The 20,422-nt window shown below is 27.1% G+C and overlaps 3 protein-coding genes across 10 annotated transcripts; all 3 read left to right on the top strand.

The window, feature by feature from the left end:
- The first annotated feature begins 5,980 nt into the window (after positions 1 to 5,980).
- Positions 5,981 to 15,033, top strand: LOC129607888 (thialysine N-epsilon-acetyltransferase). 4 transcript variants are annotated; one of them, XM_055519130.1, is made up of 4 exons: positions 5,981 to 6,317; positions 8,817 to 8,868; positions 8,935 to 9,079; positions 14,616 to 15,033. In XM_055519130.1, exons 1-4 carry the CDS (start codon positions 6,315 to 6,317, stop codon positions 14,923 to 14,925), a joined length of 510 nt encoding a protein of 169 aa, XP_055375105.1. In that variant the 5' UTR covers positions 5,981 to 6,314; the 3' UTR covers positions 14,926 to 15,033. The 4 variants fall into 4 exon arrangements, with proteins under 4 accessions (XP_055375105.1, XP_055375104.1, XP_055375103.1 ...); XM_055519129.1 differs by lacking the exon at positions 5,981 to 6,317 and adding an exon at positions 7,610 to 7,942; XM_055519128.1 differs by lacking the exons at positions 5,981 to 6,317; positions 8,817 to 8,868; positions 14,616 to 15,033 and adding exons at positions 12,503 to 12,978; positions 13,060 to 14,016 and having other exon boundaries at positions 9,034 to 9,079.
- Positions 15,034 to 16,375: 1,342 nt separating this feature from the next.
- Positions 16,376 to 17,473, top strand: LOC129608029 (probable pseudouridine-5'-phosphatase). The gene is made up of 2 exons (XM_055519331.1): positions 16,376 to 16,501; positions 16,597 to 17,473. Exon 2 carries the CDS (start codon positions 16,636 to 16,638, stop codon positions 17,362 to 17,364), a length of 729 nt encoding a protein of 242 aa, XP_055375306.1. The 5' UTR covers positions 16,376 to 16,501; positions 16,597 to 16,635; the 3' UTR covers positions 17,365 to 17,473.
- Positions 17,474 to 18,953: 1,480 nt separating this feature from the next.
- On the top strand, positions 18,954 to 20,288 carry LOC129607967 (probable pseudouridine-5'-phosphatase). 5 transcript variants are annotated; one of them, XM_055519245.1, is made up of 2 exons: positions 18,954 to 19,097; positions 19,341 to 20,288. In XM_055519245.1, exon 2 carries the CDS (start codon positions 19,405 to 19,407, stop codon positions 20,134 to 20,136), a length of 732 nt encoding a protein of 243 aa, XP_055375220.1. In that variant the 5' UTR covers positions 18,954 to 19,097; positions 19,341 to 19,404; the 3' UTR covers positions 20,137 to 20,288. The 5 variants fall into 5 exon arrangements, with proteins under 5 accessions (XP_055375220.1, XP_055375223.1, XP_055375221.1 ...); XM_055519248.1 differs by lacking the exon at positions 18,954 to 19,097 and adding an exon at positions 19,127 to 19,155 and having other exon boundaries at positions 19,396 to 20,288; XM_055519246.1 differs by lacking the exon at positions 18,954 to 19,097 and adding an exon at positions 19,136 to 19,155.
- Positions 20,289 to 20,422: the final 134 nt, after the last annotated feature.

The following is a 20,422-nucleotide window of genomic DNA, read 5'->3' as shown; positions in this document are numbered from 1 at the left end:
TATATCCTAGTATCCTAATTTTGAGTCACTTTTTTTTAGTATTAATAACTAAGTACCAGGAACGCACTTTCCTGACTCGAAGATTCTTCGAAATCACTCAAACTAATTGCGGTCATTGAACCGAAGGCATCCTCCAGGTGATGACGGGATATATCCTGCATTTTTGCAGAGGGGTTTCCAACATATCGCCAGAGCACTGTTGGAAATTTTTCGTGCCAGCTATGCGTGGGGTTACATCCCTCAGGCATGGAGGGTGGCTAAAGTGACGTATATTCCGAAGGCGGGTAAGCGACCAAGCAACCACCCAAAGTCTTTCCGTCCAATCAGCCTTACTTCTTTTATATTGAAAGCAATGGAAAAAGTAATTGATAGATTAATACGAGACGATGCTCTGGGAAGCAATCCCTTGCATGAATCTCGTACGCCTATCAGTGGGGAAGATCTACTGTACTCGCTCTGCAGAGTCTGGTGGGGGTCCTTGAAAACTCACTGGAAGTGCGTGAGGTGGCAGTTGGCTGCTTCCTTGATATTGAGGGAGCTATTGACAACACCACATATCATGTCATCTGTGAGTCGTTGCCCAAATGAGGGATTGATGCGACGACTAGCAGATGGGTTAATCGGATGCTACAGGATAGGATTATTAAGTCCACCATAGCTGACGATACACTCTTCATCTCCGCTGCAAAAGGGTGTCCGCATGATCTAATCGCTGCTCTCAGGGGCTCCGGAGCACGTGTCTAGGCATACGTCGACGTGTGCCCTTCGTCGTACGGGGAAAATTTGAGAGCACTATTTCTGATCTTCTACAGCAAAATTTGCGTGTTGTGGAGAGGTGCCGCGAAGGCGTTGGGTTGGTCGCCTTCACCAGAGGCAGAAGCAGGGATAGATTAACGAGCTCAATTCTGTTTGGTGAATGTATTAGTTACTCTAGGGAGGTGAAGTATCTGGGGGTAACCCTGGATGATCGTCTCTCCAGGAATACCCATATAGATAGAGTTATCGATAGGGCTACTGCGGTCTTGTAGACGTGTAGGAGCTTCATCGGAGGGACCTGGGAAATCAGTCCCAGGATGGCACTGTGGCTATATACGGCCCTTGCTAGGCCCATCGTCACCTACGCGTCGATTGTATGGTGCCGTAAGGCTCAGCAGGCGGGTGTGCGGGCCACGCTGGAAAAGTTACAAAGGCTGGCCTCCCTGGGAGTGGCCGGGGCAATGCGGGCTGCTCCTACCGCGGCATTGGAGGTGATGATCGGGTTGCCGCCACTGCACCTCCATATATTGTCTCTCTGGCGAGGACGGGGCTGAGCTAAAGTTGGCCCAGAGGACTCACAGAGACTTCTTTGAGAGCGATCTGATTCTAAGAATAACCATGTCGGATACCTGTCTGCCGCGGTACAACTTCGACCACAAGTACAGTTCTGTTTCCCGATCGATGGACGTGGGATCGGGGTGGCCCGGTACTTGAGTCGGGTTCGAGCGTGTGGTATGCGGACGGGTCCAAAACGGAGTCGGGTGCGGGTTCGGGTGTATACGGTGTCCGCACGGACACGCGTGTATATGCAACTCATGACTCGTATTGCACGGTGTTCCAGGCCAAAATACATGCAATAGAGATCTGTCTGAGAATCAATTTAGAAAGGGCGTATAGAAACCGCACCATGTATGTGTTCTCGGACAGCAGGGCTGCACTGCTGGCGCTTCGTTCAGCTCAGGTTACATCCAAGCTGGTCTGGGGCTGGCTTGCTGCACTTATGGAATTGGCATCGGAGAACAGAGTCACGCTCATTTGGGTGCCGGGCCATAATGGTCATGCGGGCAACGAAATTGCCGATGAGCTGGCGCGGAGGGGATCTGGGGCTGACTTTTTGCAGCCGCTGCCTTTCTGCGGTCTGCCTTCTTCCGCCGTGGGGGCCAGGCTTCTCTGCCTGCTCGCGGCGGAATGCGGCCGTTACTGGCGGGACACGAAAGGGTGCCGTCATGTGAAGGTCTTTCTTTCGGCGTACTTCAGCAGATTCACCGCAGAGTTGCTGGGGATGAGCAGGAGCCGGGTTTGCACTATTGCGAATTTCTTCACGGGGCACTGCCCAGTGAAGTACCACCTGCATAGGCTGGGGAAGTCGGGCTCCCCTCTGTGCAGATTTTGTGAGGGTGGCAATGAGACCGCCGTGCACGTTCTCTGCGACTGTCCGGCACTGGCTGTTCGGCGCCGCAATTGTCTTGGACATGGGTCTCTAAGTGTTCGGGAACTGTTGTCCAACTCCCTTAGGGATATCTCCGGCTTTGTGATTGGGACGAGGACATTATAGGCGGGACCGTGGAGAGGCTACAATAAGTCAAGAATGGCTGCGTTGGCTTGGGGGGTAATCCTGTCCTACTCGGTTCCCTTAAAATTTGCAATCTACAAGTTACAGGAATGACACAAATAATAATAAAAACTGATATGTTAATTCGTTCCACTTTATCAGCACATAAGTAAAAAGCTTCACGGAAATAATCCAGGGACTGTAGTTGAGTAATCCGGAGGTAGGCTTATAATATTCACTTAGGCAATAGTACCGCACTGAATCACATTTTGCAATAGAACATAACATCTACATTTATGTAAGTAACATCATATATAAAAATTGCAGATTGATTTTCGAACTCATGATGATTTATCAAAGTATATACTGATAACAAATATCAAAAAATGAACGTATTCTCTCTAAACAAAAGGGCAACTAGAAAGAGTTCTCATGTCCTCAAACATAACAAGTACAATAATCCCTTCCATAAAGTCACCTCGATATATATACATAGAAAAATTCTCTAAAATTTTTAAAATCCTAATAATATTTCTGATATTAAAAATTTGGTATGAACCTCGCTTTCCATCATTTCGCTTAAAGTAACACAATTATACACACAAACTTCCGCTTATTTAAAAAAAACGCTCTTTTATTTCTGTTCAAATATGTAAGCAAAATGTGCAATAATATATAATTATAGATAAGCCAAAATTAAACTCACACTTATATAATTATTAAGTAATTTTTATCTTAATAACTTTTTCTCCAATAGATAAAACTGATCTCCGTCTGCCATTCTGTCTAGTAAAACCAAATAATTTTAAGATAAAAATTATTTACATCTAGATATGCAAATTTATATTCAATTTATATACAATAAACAAAATATAGATTAAAGAGCTAGCCTGTTAGATAATTTGTAATTTTTTTGCTTTTTTATGCAAAAAATTTTGTATATTTACACACAAATGAATTTACAAAGGTAATTAACCTCAAAGCGCCACAATCATACAAAAGTTGTTTAGTTTTTAACTGATAAAATTTAACAAAAAAAATAAGAAAATAAAGAAAAATTTAAATTTTAGCTATACGTAAAAAAATATATTGGTCGTTCCCGCCTCCTAAAAGCTTTTTCGTCCGTGTCATAAGAATAAACAAATTTTTATCATTTAGTTTTTTTTCGCTTATCTTTAAAAAAAAAATGCCAATTTTAATGCCATTTACAAATACAAGTATGTGAAATTAAAACTTGGTCAATTATTTCACAATATTATAATCTTACATTTTTTACAGTTAAATAACATTATAATATTTACATATATATCTGCTTATATATACGTAAATGGCGTAATAAAATGTGCTTATTATATAGAATTTAATCGCGGCACAACAATACTATCAAATTTTATATTTTATTATCAAAGAAAACAAATTTGTAGATACCAAGTACTGCGCCACCGTATCGCAAAAATAAATAAATAAAACAAGAAACCCGCGTTAATAATCATTATTTTGAATTTATATTAAAATTTTATAGGTCTCGTGACTTTATATATAGATTACAAAAAGTTCATATATAAGCAATTTAAGGTATTTATGGCATACATATGTACTTTACATGTTAAAACAAATTTTAAATATAAATTACAGGTGTTAATAATATTGATAAAATTTCTATATTGATAACTGACATAATAATGCATATTACGTACATTTGGCATATATATTTAAATTTAATAAATCAATTAATATTAATGAAACTCGATATAAAATTTAAAACAAAAATTAATATTGAATCTATCATCTCTCTCCATATAACATTCGTATATATTATTCAAAAACTTGGATTTTAGAGTAGTGTTATGCATCTTTTAACGGAACACTGTCTCTCGAAATATGAGCTCCGACTCCTCTCATTAATAGTCCTTTGTATATAGGTTGATGTAGAAAAATTACGTAAAAACAGATGCAGTTTAGGAATTAGCCCAAAAAATGAATCTTAATATCTATAAATTAAAAAAAGAGAACCATAATTAATTCATATAGCTCATTACTCTTTAAAAAACTATAAACAGTAAAAATAAATTTAACCAAAAATCAACAATATTATTAACAATCCAACTTTCTGTATTATTAACGATTCAAATAATTATGAACCTGAATCATTATTTTTCATACTTTAACCCTATACTGGGTATCTGATGCACATCAAATTGCTGCTAATATTTTATTGCCTGAAAATTTTAATATTATGTGAGTATAAGTAAAAGTAATTATTTGAATATATTTGTTTTTTCGAATTAATATACACAATGTATGTAGGAATAAAAAAAAAATTACATATTATATTTTTCAGAGAAAAGAAAAGTAACAAAAACAATATTGCTCAGATATGCCGTACTCATGTGCAGACTAAGAGGCATTAAAACTTATAAGAACTTGATTTATATAAAAATATGAATTTTATTTCATCTGAATGGCACCTTTGATTTTAACCAGTACAGTTAGCTGATTAAGAAAATACTCGTATTACATCCAGCTTTAAAAAAAAAATTTTATTGGCTATTGCCTGGGATTATACCTTATATTTATTTTGCCGACCTTGTTAATTTGAGTGTTCCATATTGAATGGAACACAAAATTAAAGATCAAAGTAAATCTATGGTCATACATGAATTTCTCGATTTAAATTATTTATTTAACTAGTAATAAGAAATGATAATACTAATCCAAATTAGTTTGAATTTTATAAGAAAAAAAAAAAATATATATATATATATATATATATATATATATATATATATATATATATATATATATATATATATATATATATATATATATATATATATATATATATATATATATATATATATATATATATATATATATATATATATATATATATATATATATATATATATATATATATATATATATATATATATATATATATATATATATATAAATAAATATATTATTTAAACACAAGTTCATATTATGCGGGTATAATATTTACATTATACCCTCATAAATTCAAAAAATTGTTTATTATTTTTTAAAGAAAATCTTTTGATTATCTGCTCCTACATACAACATTATACTCGTAATATATAAGTAGATGAAAATGCAAATTTAAAACTGTTCAACCGTACTTAATTAGTGAAATGCAATTAAAATTTTAATTTTTCAAAAATATTCCTTCTAAAATTCAAAACAATACAAATTTAAAAATTCCACAATTCATATTTATATACATTTTCAATAATCTCATAACAATATAGTTTAAAAACTATGTATGAATTTTGTTATCATATACTGCAAGTACACATTGATAAGAAAATTTTCAAAAACAGTTTTAAAACTGATAAATAAAATCAAAAAATAAAATTTTTTTTTTTTGCCTTTATTTGCTCATTTTATTCAATTTTTGCTATTTTATTTTAATTTTATAGTTATTTTCGTTATTGAAAAAAATAAGTTATTTATTTTAACATGCTGTTTTACAATTCTTATAAATACACAAAGCCCGTCTTATCTTTTCAATTGAATTTGCTTTTCATTTTATAATTTTTTATTTAATTCATTTTTGTAAATGTACTTTTCTCATATCGAGCAGTCAGTCTAAATTTTTACATACATATTCTTTCCTTTTTAATATTTTGTGTACACAAAAATAAGTTTAAAACTAACTGTGTATAGCGACAAAAATTAATAAAGATTTTTAATTGATTTTAAACAAAAAAACTGACTTTAAAAATAACATTCGTTCTTTTTATAAGTGCTTGTATCTGTGAGCCATTAAAGGTGAATTTAACGAGAAATAGTAAATGAAGTGCAAGTAACTGGGAACATTCACTTTGCGGACTCTAGCTTGGGTGTGATTCGTTTCTAGATTTGTTTTTACTAGTGTAACAGTATAATATAAATTAAATAACTCAACATTCAAGCTTATTTTCAATTATAATACACCAGTCTTGATTCAAAACTATAACAACTGCGGTGCCTTACATTAAGTAGAATGGTTAAGTATATAATATAATTTTCTCATATTTACATTTAGCATTTCTGCGTTCACAAACATTTCTTCATAATATATGCTTACTATTAAAACAATATTCACAATAGAATGTTGTATAAATTTTAACAATAATCAAATTCTTTTAAAACATTTTAATTTCTATTATTATATTTTTATATTTTATGAACAGTAACAATTATCATTATGATAATAAAACTTATAATATACATGTATATTTATATTATAATTAAATTTAATATTTAACAATAGCTCTATAAGTTTATTATTTATTAACATAATGGATTTGTATTCTGTCATTGTGACATTATCGTGAAATATTATTCAAAATAAATTACTGCATAATTGCTAAATAATGAAATAAACATGTATATTTATACAAACTGCATCTTTTTTTTCATCAGGAGTTCAGTCAGTGTACCCAACAACATTCTCAAATACGGACGACCAAAAGTGTAGCCAATTCTCGCCCCACACTCCAAAGGGAGACATAAATTTTTTGAAAAGTGATTGGCCCAGGCAAATGTTACAGCCGGGCCGGGGCCGTTTTTCTTAACCATTCAGTGCTAGTATGAATGTTGCTCACTCCAGTCCAATGAAAGGAGTTACCGCTTCAATAAGAGTAAGACCATCAGCCTTTTCATTTCCGACTGTGCCGTAATGTCACCCATTTCAAAATTACCTTGTTATACCTTAGCAGTTTGGATCCCACAAAATCATACGAGAGGGCCCTAAGATCGGTTCTACTCTTCGACATAATAAAGATCCTGCTTTTTTTGAGTGCGCTACCGCTTTCCCGGACTTGCAGCCATCACATGACTGAAGAGTGTATTACAATTTATCGAACAATGGTAATATAGCTTCAATGGAACATTTTAGATTTAGGATCTCATGTTCGTCCATATACAGCTTCGTTAATCGTTAAAACGAAATAATCCGCCCCTGGTTAATATCAGAATTTTCAATAAAATTTTCAATGTTTTGTTAATCAATTAAAAAGTTCACAACAATACTCATTTAATATGTCCATGCAAAACATCAAAAAAACAAAAAATTTCTATGAGATTTCAATCTCAAGTAAAAGCTTTTATAAAATTTATAAAGATAACTTTTATATTTATAGAAATAATATTTTTATCTACAAAATTTTTTCAGTTGCACATAAAACATTCTCTAAGTAAGATAAGATAATAAATTATAAATCAGCTGAAATATTAATTGAAATTTATAATTACGATTTTTTTTGATAGCAATAATTGTGTTTTTATATATTTTTTTTTAAATGATTAAAATTAAATTTGAAATTATGTAAATCAAAATAATTTTTTTAATATATTTTTAGTTAGAAATTAGTGTTCATATTGGACATTTGCAAATAAATTTTTTTTTTTAATTTATTCAAAATTTTCTAATTTTTAATTTATAAATTGTGCAGTCTTCTAATTCTAATCTATAATATTTAAACACATAATTGTTAACTATCAATTTAAATATTATAAAAAATGAATGATAAAAATGAAAGTAATAGTATTAAAATAAAACCTAAAATAGAATATGTTGTTCGGAAAGCGAAAATTGAAGATATTCCAATAATTAGAGAAATGATTCAAGTTAGTATTTAAAATATTTTATACAAGTATATATACAGTGCTCATATTGTTACTAAATTAATATTATTAACTTAATTAAATATTTAAGAAGTTAATTATAATGTGTAATGTGTTAAAAACTGCATGCATTGCAAATATTTCAAGTAAAACTTAATATTAGAATTAAAACTTAATAATAAAAAGCGAATTCAATTTCAAAACAAAATATTTTAATTCAAAAAAAATAAATTTCTTTGGCAATTTAATAAAATTATCCAAAATTAAGGTTATTCAGAAAACATGCCACAAAAATAATATTTGCAATATTTAGTTTTAGTAATGTGCAAAACAAAATAAAAATAACATAACTTTAGGAGCAGACAATATAAAATTTTTGTTTTATATCTTTATTGTTGTGATATTAAGTAATAAGTACCCTTCTGTAGGTATAAAATAATTGAAACTTTCATTTTAAAAGAGCAATTCAACGAATATTAAACAAAATGTTTAAAAACATAAAATCAACAAATAGAATAATTAATTAATATTAATTAAAATAACAAATTAAGAAAACATAATAAATTAATTACAAAAATTTGCGTATATAAATTAAAATTAACACACAATTTCATTGGAATTTTTTTAATTTTCAATGAAAATTGTAATATTTTCTCGCCCCGTCCTACAACATTTCACGTAATATAGAATATTTTACATTAAATAATGTTTATTCTTTAATAATTTCTATTTTGTATTGTCTATTTTCTATTCTATATGGTAATTTGGGCCAATAAAAACCTTGAAATATATAAATTAGTTAATTTTAATTTCATATATGTAAAAATCATTAAGTTTAAATTATAACAAAAAGTAATTTTATGTAATCATACTATAGGAATTGGCTGAATTTCAAGGAATGCCAGATGGTCCAAAAATTTCTACTGAAGGTACATAATATATGCATATTCAAAAAATATATTCTAATAATTGAAATTTTTTATTAACTTTAATAGAACTAATTAAAGACTCGGGTTTAAATGATAAAAATCAACATCAATATTTTCATAGTTATATTGTAGAAAAAATTAATTATAATTCAATGACTATACCAATGGAAAGCGAATCATCTGATATGAAATTAAAACGACCCCTGACACAGTAAGATTTATTTTTTAATTAAATTTTTTTTGTATATTATTTAATTTGTTTTACTTTTAATTGTTTGTGAAAAAAAATAGTCAAATATATATTTATTCTAAAATTCATAGCTCTGATTGTGTTCTTATCACTTACCAGTTGTAAAAACAGCATATAAATTTTAATATTGCATATAGGTTCTCAGTTAAAAACCACTCATTTGATTATAATGTCAAAATAAAATAATTTTTAATTACAAATTATTTACAGGGTGAATAAAATGTTAATATTTTCTGCATGTTTCAAATCATCCTGTTATCAAAGATTTCAAGAAAACGATATATGTATAAAATTACATGGGTATAACAATAGTTATTATATCTCTAGTTATTATATCCTTTTAATAGACATATATACATTAAAACCATGTACGTATAGGCCTATTCGATATTAATTTTAGGTTTTTAATTTTTATCTTATCATCTTATTAAATTTTAAAAGACTACCATTTAATAACAACATTATTTCTTACTACTAGGATAATAGCAATGCACCCATAAATATTATACGGCTCTGATTGAAAAGTATCATTAAAAGACACTATATGTATATGTAGTACAAAAACCTTAAACCACAATATTTATGGAAACAGAATATTAAGAAATAAAAAACCTATTTTATTTATTGATATTTTTTATACCCTGTATATTACATACAGAGTGATTCAATAATGAGCACAATATTATAAATCATTCTTTAGAGAATAAAAAATGGTTGAATTTCAAGCTCGACGGTTTTCGAGATAAAGATATTTAAGAAAAATTTTTGTAAATTTTTACTTGCTCTAATCCTCTGTTCTACGAAAGATATGAGCTTCCAACAAAAATTTTTTTAAAAACAGCTCATTGAGCCATTCCGAAATTACAAGTGATAGGAAATTAAGCTATGTCTTGTCTCAAGAATCTCAATAAGCACTTTCAAAAAAATATTGTTCGAAACTCATATTTTTCTTAGGCGGGGTGAGAGCTGCAAGTAAAAACTCTATCAGAATTCCCCAGTATCTTTGTCTACTTCATATATCATCTTTCCTCCTCCTACCCTTACTATATCAGAAACCATTGAGACTAAATACTTAGTTTTGAACAACAACTCTTCCCAGTTTTGATTCTGTATATAAGAGATGGAAATAATATGTTGCACATTACTGAATCATCTTGTATATATATATAAATATATATATTTATAATTTGATACTATTTGCTATTCTCTCATCTCAATATTTTAAAATTTATGACTTCTTATTATTGATTTTACTTATTATTTAAATACTAAAAAAACTTTATGAATGCACATTATCTGTATACATACTTATTATAATATTTGTATGTATGTATGCATGTGCATATAAAATATTGTTTACTGATCTAACGCATTTTATTTAGTTCAACATTTAAGCACTTTATATAGATAATGCAATTAATGTACATCTCAATAACATACGAGTGAATAAAGGCGTTAACTACCATATTTATAAAAATTGGATTTTTTTAATGAATGAAAGTGTTATATGCTTATTTTTCATATACAAATACTCATTTTTTGAAAAACTATTGTTTCATACTGGAAAACGTCAATTTTTTGGTCTTAATTTGTTATATAGTTTCAAAAATTTCAAAAATTTAAAACTTAATTTACTCAAAATTGAGAAATTTTAGTTGACACTTTCATTCATTTGTGTTCCTTTCATATATATATGTATGTATATGAGTAAAATAATAATATTGTCCCGTTCATTCAAATAAAAAAATATTGATTTAAAGGCTTAACAGAAGAGCTCAGTTAATAAAAATATATATTTATATTTACTGTATTTATGATATTTACATATATATATACATAATATATGTACAAATTATATACAATCCCACATACATATTGAATTTAAACACTTTTTTGATCGCGTTATATTTTTTTAACCTATTGACATTTTTCATCTTATCAGTTTTGTTTTTATGTATTCATATTTAAAAATCCATAAAATAAAATCATGTGGATATTTTCCATATATAAATTGTTGTTTTATAATATTTTCATATAATTTAGAACATATGCCCTTATAACAACGCGATATATAGGTATATACACCATATTATTATATTTATATTTTAATATCATTTCTGTAAATGATCATAAAATAGATGCCAAACACTGTAATTCAAGCGAGTATAGTCCTGATTAAAGGCATTTTCAATTTACACTAAATTTTTCCAATTCAATATTTTTGTTATTATTATTTTTTTCTATACATCGAAACCTGTTATCTGTTATCAATTTTATGTTATGTTACAGAAAAAAATTGTGTTATACAAACTGCAAACTGTATATAGGATTTTTATAATTCAAAACATATTATATTTTAAATAATTTTGACATAACATGATATGATACCTGAAATTTGGATATTTTTGAAAATGCAGCTCTTACGCTTAGAATTGTAAAGATTTTAATTAAATTAACAATTAATTTTATTCAAACTCTATACATTTAATTTATTTTTATGCATGATGATTTGAAAACTTGGCAATTTTAAACCTTAAGAACTGCATTTTTAAAAGTACCCCTAACTTGTTATTGTCAAATTAGATATACAACCATACGCACCACATAAAACGGATTAAAAAGGACAGTTTTTTTTTAAAAAAAATATTAAAAGGACAGCCTAATTACAATTATTTTTTAATTTTTGCAATACCATAATTTTTAATTCAAATTCGGTATAATATAATTTTTTAGAAGCTGTACAACATGTTGTCAATTTGACAGAAAATATATTTAACGAAATGCTGTCATATGGGTGTTCAAATTAATGCAGAATTAAGATTAAGTTTACTTTAAATATTAAATATTAATTCAAATTAAGTATTTAATTTAGTTTTCACATATATTTGGCCTTAAACCTCCGGTTTTCTTTAAACTTTATATTAAAATTTGCAAATTGTAGAAATATTCAAAAAATAAGTTTTCAACATTGTGTTTAGACTAATATTTATAATTGTACTGCACCCTTAATCATAATACCTCGTAATAATTTCACATAAATTAAAATTTCAATACCTAACCTATACAAAATGGATATATCGAATTTCGAATTTTCGAAGAACATCCACAAAATAACACTATTAAAATTTTACAGTTTTAAATATAATTGAAATTAGAATCTCCATTTAAATTTTCTCTTGTTTCTTCAGTTCAAACGTAGAAGTGCACCTGCAATTTAAACTTTAATAATTTAATTTCGTTTTGTTCTTTTTATAAAATTTGAAATTAATTTGAAAACAAAAAAATAAAATAAAATGAGTAAGTTACAAAACAATTGTAATTAATGCAAAAAAAAAATGTAAAGTGTTTAATTAACAATGTTTTTTTTCCATATTTTCTTAAAAGCCTCAACAAATTTAACATTTAAAACACCTGATCTTAAAATAAATGAAAGCGTATCAGCAAAAATAATGGATAATAAAAATAAAATTAAAACTCCAAATAAAATTCAACCGAAAAATAAAAATCGTCGTTCATTTACACCAAATAATTTAAATAATAGTTTACCATCACCGGGTATTTCACCAATTCCAGGAAATAATGGTCGTGCATTAAAAAATAATAATTGTCCTAATACAAATAACAATAATTCAAATTTAAAATATAATTCATATACAAATAATACACTTTTGGATGATTCTATAATATTATCATCATTATCACCATCATATAGGGCTGATCATCTTGATGATATGTTATTCACTCTACCAAAAAAATTAGTACCGCATAAGAAAACTGTTATAAAACGTACTTCATTAAATAATAATAATGATTCAAATAATAATAAATCGATGATTCCTGGAATAAAATCAAATTCAATGGTATATCTATATATATATATATATATATAATTTACATATTATGTTTATTAAAATAAATTTTAATTTTTAATTCATTTTTAGAATACACCATTATTTTCAGCGAAATCTTTAAATTTTTTATCATCAACACCATCAAATAATAATAATAATAGCATTATTGATATTGATAACATTGATGATCGAAATAATCTTGATAATAATATATCATTAATATTTAATAAATGTGATAATTTAAGTGCAGATTCAATTGATTTCAGTGATATACAATTAACACCAAAAACTACTCATAATAATCGTATAACAATATCATCAGTTCTATTTGAATTAGGCTTACAAAAATATATTAAAAATTTTCAAGAGAAAAATATATCATATAATTCATTTATGAATTTTAATAATTCTGATTTAATTAATTATGGTATCGAGAATGAGAGTGATCGTGTTCATATGTTAAAATTAATTAATTCTGAAATGGAATCACCATGTTAAAGCGAAAAATACAATATTGAAATATCAAAAATTTAAATATGAATACTAATTTATTTATTGATCTTGCATTGATGGTTTCATGTAAATTCTAAAATTTAAAAAAAAAATAATAAAATTTTTGTAATTAATTATTTATTATCATTATGATATTTTTACTATTATATTTAAATTCAGCATTTTGTTATAAAATAAAATATTAAATTTTGTTATTAAAAAAAAAAAGAAAAATCATTCTGTAAAAAATAAAATTACAAAAAAAAAATTTATAAAATAAGAGAAGTTTCAACAAAACTTATTTACTTTTTCTGCTTTCATATGTTCAGCTCAATGTGAAGATTCAGGGGTGCATGTGGAACAATGTACTTTGATATATAAATTAAATATTCAGGGGTGCGTTGTATAGCGTCGGATATACTGTAAATATTTACCACTTATAATATTTATCAGCATAACAATCATCGGTGGTATTAGCTTCCCAGGAATAAAATAAATTATAATATTAATTTAGTGTCGAATATACTCTATATTAGGCCATCAGCATCAAGTTCAAATTTTTTCCCGAAACAAAAAAATTTTTTATAAAGAAAAAGTGTTTTTAATATTCTAAGTTTTTCGATTAATAAAAATTTTTTAAATATTCTCTTTTTAATCAGCCCCGGTTCGGACTTGTTGAGCACCTTACATGATTTCCAAATAATGAAAGAAAATTTTTATTTTTTAAAATTTAGTTATTCCTTTAGTTTTCAGTGGTGTCCCTGTTTTCCGTCGATCATTGCATATGTTTACTCTACATAACTTAATGCATACAAAGAAACTGTCGTTGTTGCTATACTGGTTAATGCTGTTGCATCTTGTTATCTCATTTGAACGAATAAAGTATAAAATGTACATAAATAATTGCTTTTTTTTCAAAATATTTTCCTAATTCTATGCATTCTATGATTTAGAAATTTGTTGCTTTTAGTATCGTCACCATTTCTCACTTAATTCAAGCTACTTTTATATACTATGTATTTTAGAAACTCTTCACTATACCTCAAATAAAATTTTTACTTTAAAAATTTTCAAAATACACACAAAATACACAACCTAAACATGTAACAGAAAATTTTCCATATATTTTATATTTTTATTTTCTATACTTTTAGATCAGTGGCAATTGGATACGCATTATGTTTTTTTTCATATTCAACATGGCAAGGAAAAAGTTATTTTATTGAAGATATTTATATAAGACCAGAATATCGAAAAAAGGGTATTGGACGTTTATTATTGAAAGAAATATGTAAAAATGCTAAAAATTATGAATGTTTAAGAGTAGATTTTCATGTATTAGAATGGAATCCATCACGTGAATTTTATGAAAAAATGGGTGCAATTAATTTAACTAAACTTGAAAAATGGAATTTTTATCGTTTAGATGCAAAAACAATTGATAAGATTATTGAAGAAAACTAATTAATAATATTTATTTATATTTTTTATATTATGTAATTGCATGTACAATTAATTTTAATTAAAATATTTTGTGAAAAGCACAGCAAAAATGTTCCTGCTTTTCACTGCTCAGTAAAAATTCGATTTTTATAATTTGAAGTTTGTGAATAAAGCTTTTAATTTATTGAAATATGCAAGTCAAAATTTTGTAGTCAAAATTTGCTTTATTTTACGATTTAGAACGTAAGATTTATGTATGTGCATATATAGATACTGTTACTAATTTAAAATTATTAAAATTATTTTATTAAATACAAACTTTCTTTGTATAATCAATTTTCATTTATGATGTTTAGTTGCGTCAACACAAACGTTAACGTCACTGATTAATTTTAAATACAACATCAACTAATTACATAGCATAAATAACTAGATGACGTTTTGTCATACAAATATTGAGCGTACATATATAAATATTTTGTACATATATGTATATCGAAATGTTAACATAAAACATTTTCTTTGCCAATAATGCTTACCTATTTGATGTATTTATATGTACACACATACCTTGTTAAATTACGGCCAATTAATACACCCAAATACATGGGCTTAATGAAAAAAATTTATCACCCGGAAAGTGAAATAACAGATAGAAAGTGATGATAATTCTGAGCTATTCACCCAGGAAATAAATGTCAGAAATTGATTAAAGCCAATTTTATAACCTAACTAGTCTTACCTATTAAGCGGACAAAATTGGTTATTATATTAAAAATTCTTTGATTACAGTTCTTGTTTCATCCTAAGTGTATGCAATATTTAGACACGTTCAAACTAAATGGACTACATATTATTATGTACATACATCACAAACCATCCATTTTATTTTTTTATTATTGCAAGTTTTTCGATCTTGTTGAATTTTTTTGCGGTGAAACACTTCTACTATAATTTTCATTATGCTATTATCTTATCTTACACATTTTGCCGGTGATTTTTTCAGAATAATTGAACTGCAGTGAAATTTAAAATTCAAGTTCAAGTAGACCAACAATGAAGTAAGTATAATTAAAAAAGTGTTATGTATGTATATGCAGCATATATGTACATGTATAGGCAGCATATATGTACATATGAGCACCCAAAGTTTTTCGATTTCATAAAATAGAAGACCATTTTGCGATTTTTACTTTAAAAATGAACATACTCAGATACATACATTAATCATATGCAAGCGCAAATGCATCTTGTAATATTTACGATTCCTATATAGTATATGTATGTACATATTAATCTAGAAGATGTACAATAAATTTTTCGTATTCATGCACAAATTATTTCTTACGAAAATTGGCAAATCTCCAAAGAAAAAAAGTTACGTATATAATTTTTTGTATATATGTATGTATATGCATGTAGATGATCAAATATTGGATTGGAAATTTTCAGTCATTTGCAAAGTTTCTTGAAGATCTGATGAAATTAAGATTTTAAATAATTTTTTGCTTTTCCATATAAATTAATTATTAAAATTTTTAAGTAAATTTAAGAAAAAGAAATTGAACTGTTCTGCAGGTTGAGAATTATTTTTCAGGTGAATTCTTCTAATTAATTTGTATAAAAAATTAAAAAATTATAAATTATTTCTGTAAATTATTTCATAATATTAAAAATAAATCCTTTTTTCAGTATAATCTCCTCATAAATTGCAAATTATATTAAAAAAAGATGAATAACGAAAATAATATTGGCAATAATAACAACGATAAAAAACAATTTAAAAATGTTTCTCATGTAATTTTTGATCTTGATGGATTACTTATCGATTCTGAAACAATTTATGAGCAAATTGTTGCAGATATTGGAAAAAAATATGGTAAATCATATCCGGATCATACAAGAATGCGTTTATTGGGTACAACAGAAAAACGTTCTGCTGAAATTGTTATCGAAGATTTACAATTACCGATATCTGTAGAAGAATATTTACAACAATATAAACAATTATCTAATGAAAGATTAAATAGTATAAAATTAATGAAAGGTGCTGAAAAATTAATAAGACATTTAAATGCAAATAAAGTGCAATTTTGTTTAGCAACTAGTTCATCACAAGTAATGGTAGAAAAGAAAACTTCAGCTGTACCAGATTTAATGAAAATGTTTCATCATATTGTTTGTGGATCAACAGATCCAGAAGTAAAAGAAGGTAAACCTGCTCCAGATATTTTTTTAATAGCAGCATCTCGATTCGATGATAAACCTAATCCAGAAAAATGTCTTGTATTCGAGGATTCACCAAATGGTATTAAAGCTGGTGTAACGGCTGGTATGCAAACAATAATGGTACCAGATCCGCGTGTAACACCCGAACAAAAAAATTTAGCAACTCAAATATTAAATTCATTAGAAGATTTTAAACCCGAACAATTTGGTTTACCAAAATTTGAAGAATAAAAAATTAAGTACCTACATATCTACATTTAACTGGAACCAATAATAAAACCGCGTTGATAAAAAAATTTTAAAAATTAATATCTAAGCTTCTTATATTTCATAAGTCCATGCAATATTAAGTAAATGAATCTTTTATTGAATAAGAACAAATAAAAAACGAGAATGAACAAAAAAATTTTTTTATTTAACTTCAATAAATTTTACGTGAAAGCGATAAATTTTTCCGGTTTTCAATATTCATACATGTACCTGTGGATATGTTCATATACATATGTATATCTATGCATGTAGATATCAAAACTTCCCAAATTGTCTAAGCTTTTCTCACACTACTTTTAAAATTCACACCCTGTACCTACATAAAATAAAAATATCCATGCACTCAACACTAGTGCATACTTTCTAATATCAATTTTCATTTATGATGCAATATTGAAAGGGTAAATATATGAACATATTTATATTTTATATACGTATTTGGTAATTATTTATATACATATGTACAAATATTGAGCCAGTAAAGCTTTTTATTACAAATACAAAACTGGAAATGTAAAGCGAGGCGGCAATTGAAAATTATTTAATGATTTTCTTGATAAAAAAAAGCATGATTCATAACAATTTATTTATTTATGTATGTACGTATGTATGTATGTATAAGCAAACCACAGTCCCAGTTCCAGTTCCGTTACAGTAACGTTGTGTAACGTATATATATTTATGTGAAATTTTCACTTATCTAATAGAAATTTATTTACTTTTCACTTATCAACAGATGCGTACAATTATGTAATTTTCTCGTGCATCCAATATTATCATTGTGTTGATTCCAATATCGATGTGTAAGTAAATATGTATGTACGTATATATAGATAAGAGTTTATGTATTAAAATGTCGAATATTGGTAATGTTCCTGGCAATGCAGTGAGTAGGCAATTACTTAACTAGAATACTTTTTGTATTCTTTTTGTTTTGAATACCTTTGCATTTAAATTTTAAAATTTCTAATTGAAAAGAAAATTTTTTAATTTAATAACAGTTACTGTAATTGAACGTAATTCTTTTGAATTTTACTTAAGAATTAAAAAAAAAATATTTTAATGAACATAACAGAGCCGGACATGTTACAGTTCAACATGTAATGTAAAATTGAAACTTCTTTTCTAGGAATTATATATTAAGTAGATTCCAGTGTAGTATTGTCAATTGATTATTGATTACGATTCCAATATGTAATTTACTTCTACTCTTAGGTAAGCAGATAATATAAAATAAGAATGCGAATATTATTCACGCTCACATTATTCAGAAGTAGAAAACATCTTGCCAGTAATTTAGATTTTTATGCATTTTGTGCAAACTAGCAAAATACATATATACATATACATATATGTAGGTACATACGTAAGCAAAAAATACAGAACATTACCATTGATAACACATACATACTATAAGTAAGTATATACATATGTATCTATGTTCGTATATCAAAATGTAAAATAAACTTGCGCTTGGGCACAATTCAAGTTCAAGTGCATATCAAAATATATGAGCTAACCTATATTCTCAGGTGTAAATATCAAACAAATAATAAAAAATATTCTAATGACAAAAGGTGGAATACAATAAAGAACAAGTGAATATACAATTCATATATGCACGCATATACATATGTATATGTATCTGTGTATGTATATTATAAAAACAAATAAATAAAATATACCTACATTAGGTAAGCTTTTTCAGTTAACTGCAAAATTTCTAAAACATCTGACGATAATCTTTATCAAGTTAGTTTTATTGATTTTTTATTTTTTTCTGAGTTCACCAGTTATTTACATATTTCTAAAAAAAAAGCAGTAAAAGACTAATATTGGATTTTCCAAGATTTTTTGCAGTGAATTCCTATATTTCGGTAAATTTCTGGTACTCATCATATAACATTAATAGTTTCAATTTATTTTATCGGTTTCAGCTTATTTAATAATAACCAATATCAACTTTATTATTTTTCTATTGTTACATAAAAGTAAATAAATATGAGCAACGGAAGTGATATGAACAATAATGACAATAAGGATGGAAAATTATTTAATGAAGTTTCACATGTAATTTTTGATCTTGATGGATTACTTATAGATTCTGAAACTATTTATGAGCAAATAGTTTCAGATATTGCGAAACAATATGGAAAAATATATCCGGATAGCACAAGAATGCGTATACTAGGTACAACAGAAGAACGTTCTGCTGAAATTGTTATTGAAGATTTAAAATTACCATTAACAATGCAAGAATATCTACAACAATATAATAAATTATGTAATGAAAGATTTAATGCTGTTAAATTATTGAAAGGTGCTGAAAAACTTATAAGACATCTGAATGCCAATAATATACCGTTTTGTTTAGCAACCAGTTCGTCTCAAACAATTGTCGTAAAAAAGACATCAGGTATACCGGAATTAATAAAAATGTTTCATCATATCGTTTGTGGATCAAGTGATCCAGAAGTAAAAGAAGGCAAACCTGCCCCGGATATATTTTTGATAGCAGCATCAAGATTTGAAGATAAACCTAATCCCGAAAAATGTCTTGTATTCGAGGATTCACCAAATGGTGTTAAAGCTGGTATAGAAGCTGGCATGCAAACGATAATGGTACCAGATCCACGTGTAACACCTGAACAAAAAAAATTAGCAACACAATTTTTAAGTTCATTAGCAGATTTTAGACCAGAAGAATTTGGTCTACCAAAATTTGAAGAATAAATAACACTTAGCCTATGCAAAATTTAAAAAAGCTTTAAATTCAAAATGTTAATCATTTAAAATGTAAAAATACATAATGTGTGATTGTACACGAGTAACTGTTGTTAATAATATTAATTGTAAATGAATCAACAAATGTAAAAAATTATAATTTTAAGAAAATGTTCAAGAAAAATCTGATTTTAAAACAATAAATTTTGATTTATTGATATTTAAGATAAATGTATATAATATAATATGTATGCATTCATACTAATTCCTTTATTTTTACATAAAAAAGATTCCT

This window comes from Condylostylus longicornis, unplaced genomic scaffold (genome assembly GCF_029603195.1).
Source record: "Condylostylus longicornis isolate FDR11 unplaced genomic scaffold, ASM2960319v2 ptg000030l, whole genome shotgun sequence".
Lineage (NCBI taxonomy): Eukaryota > Metazoa > Arthropoda > Insecta > Diptera > Dolichopodidae > Condylostylus > Condylostylus longicornis.
The sequence above is the reverse complement of the archived record's forward strand: the minus strand, read 5'-3'. Positions and strand labels throughout refer to the sequence as shown.

What these genes read in the sequence shown, in the direction of transcription:
- LOC129608029 (XM_055519331.1), top strand. Translation starts at nt 16,636, where the DNA reads ATGAATAACGAAAATAATATTGGCAATAATAACAACGATAAAAAACAA.
- LOC129607888 (XM_055519127.1), top strand. An exon ending in GAATAAAATCAAATTCAATG is followed by an intron (nt 12,979 to 13,059) that starts GTATATCTATAT and finishes ATTCATTTTTAG; the next exon opens with AATACACCATTATTTTCAGC.
- LOC129607967 (XM_055519245.1), top strand. Translation starts at nt 19,405, where the DNA reads ATGAGCAACGGAAGTGATATGAACAATAATGACAATAAGGATGGAAAA.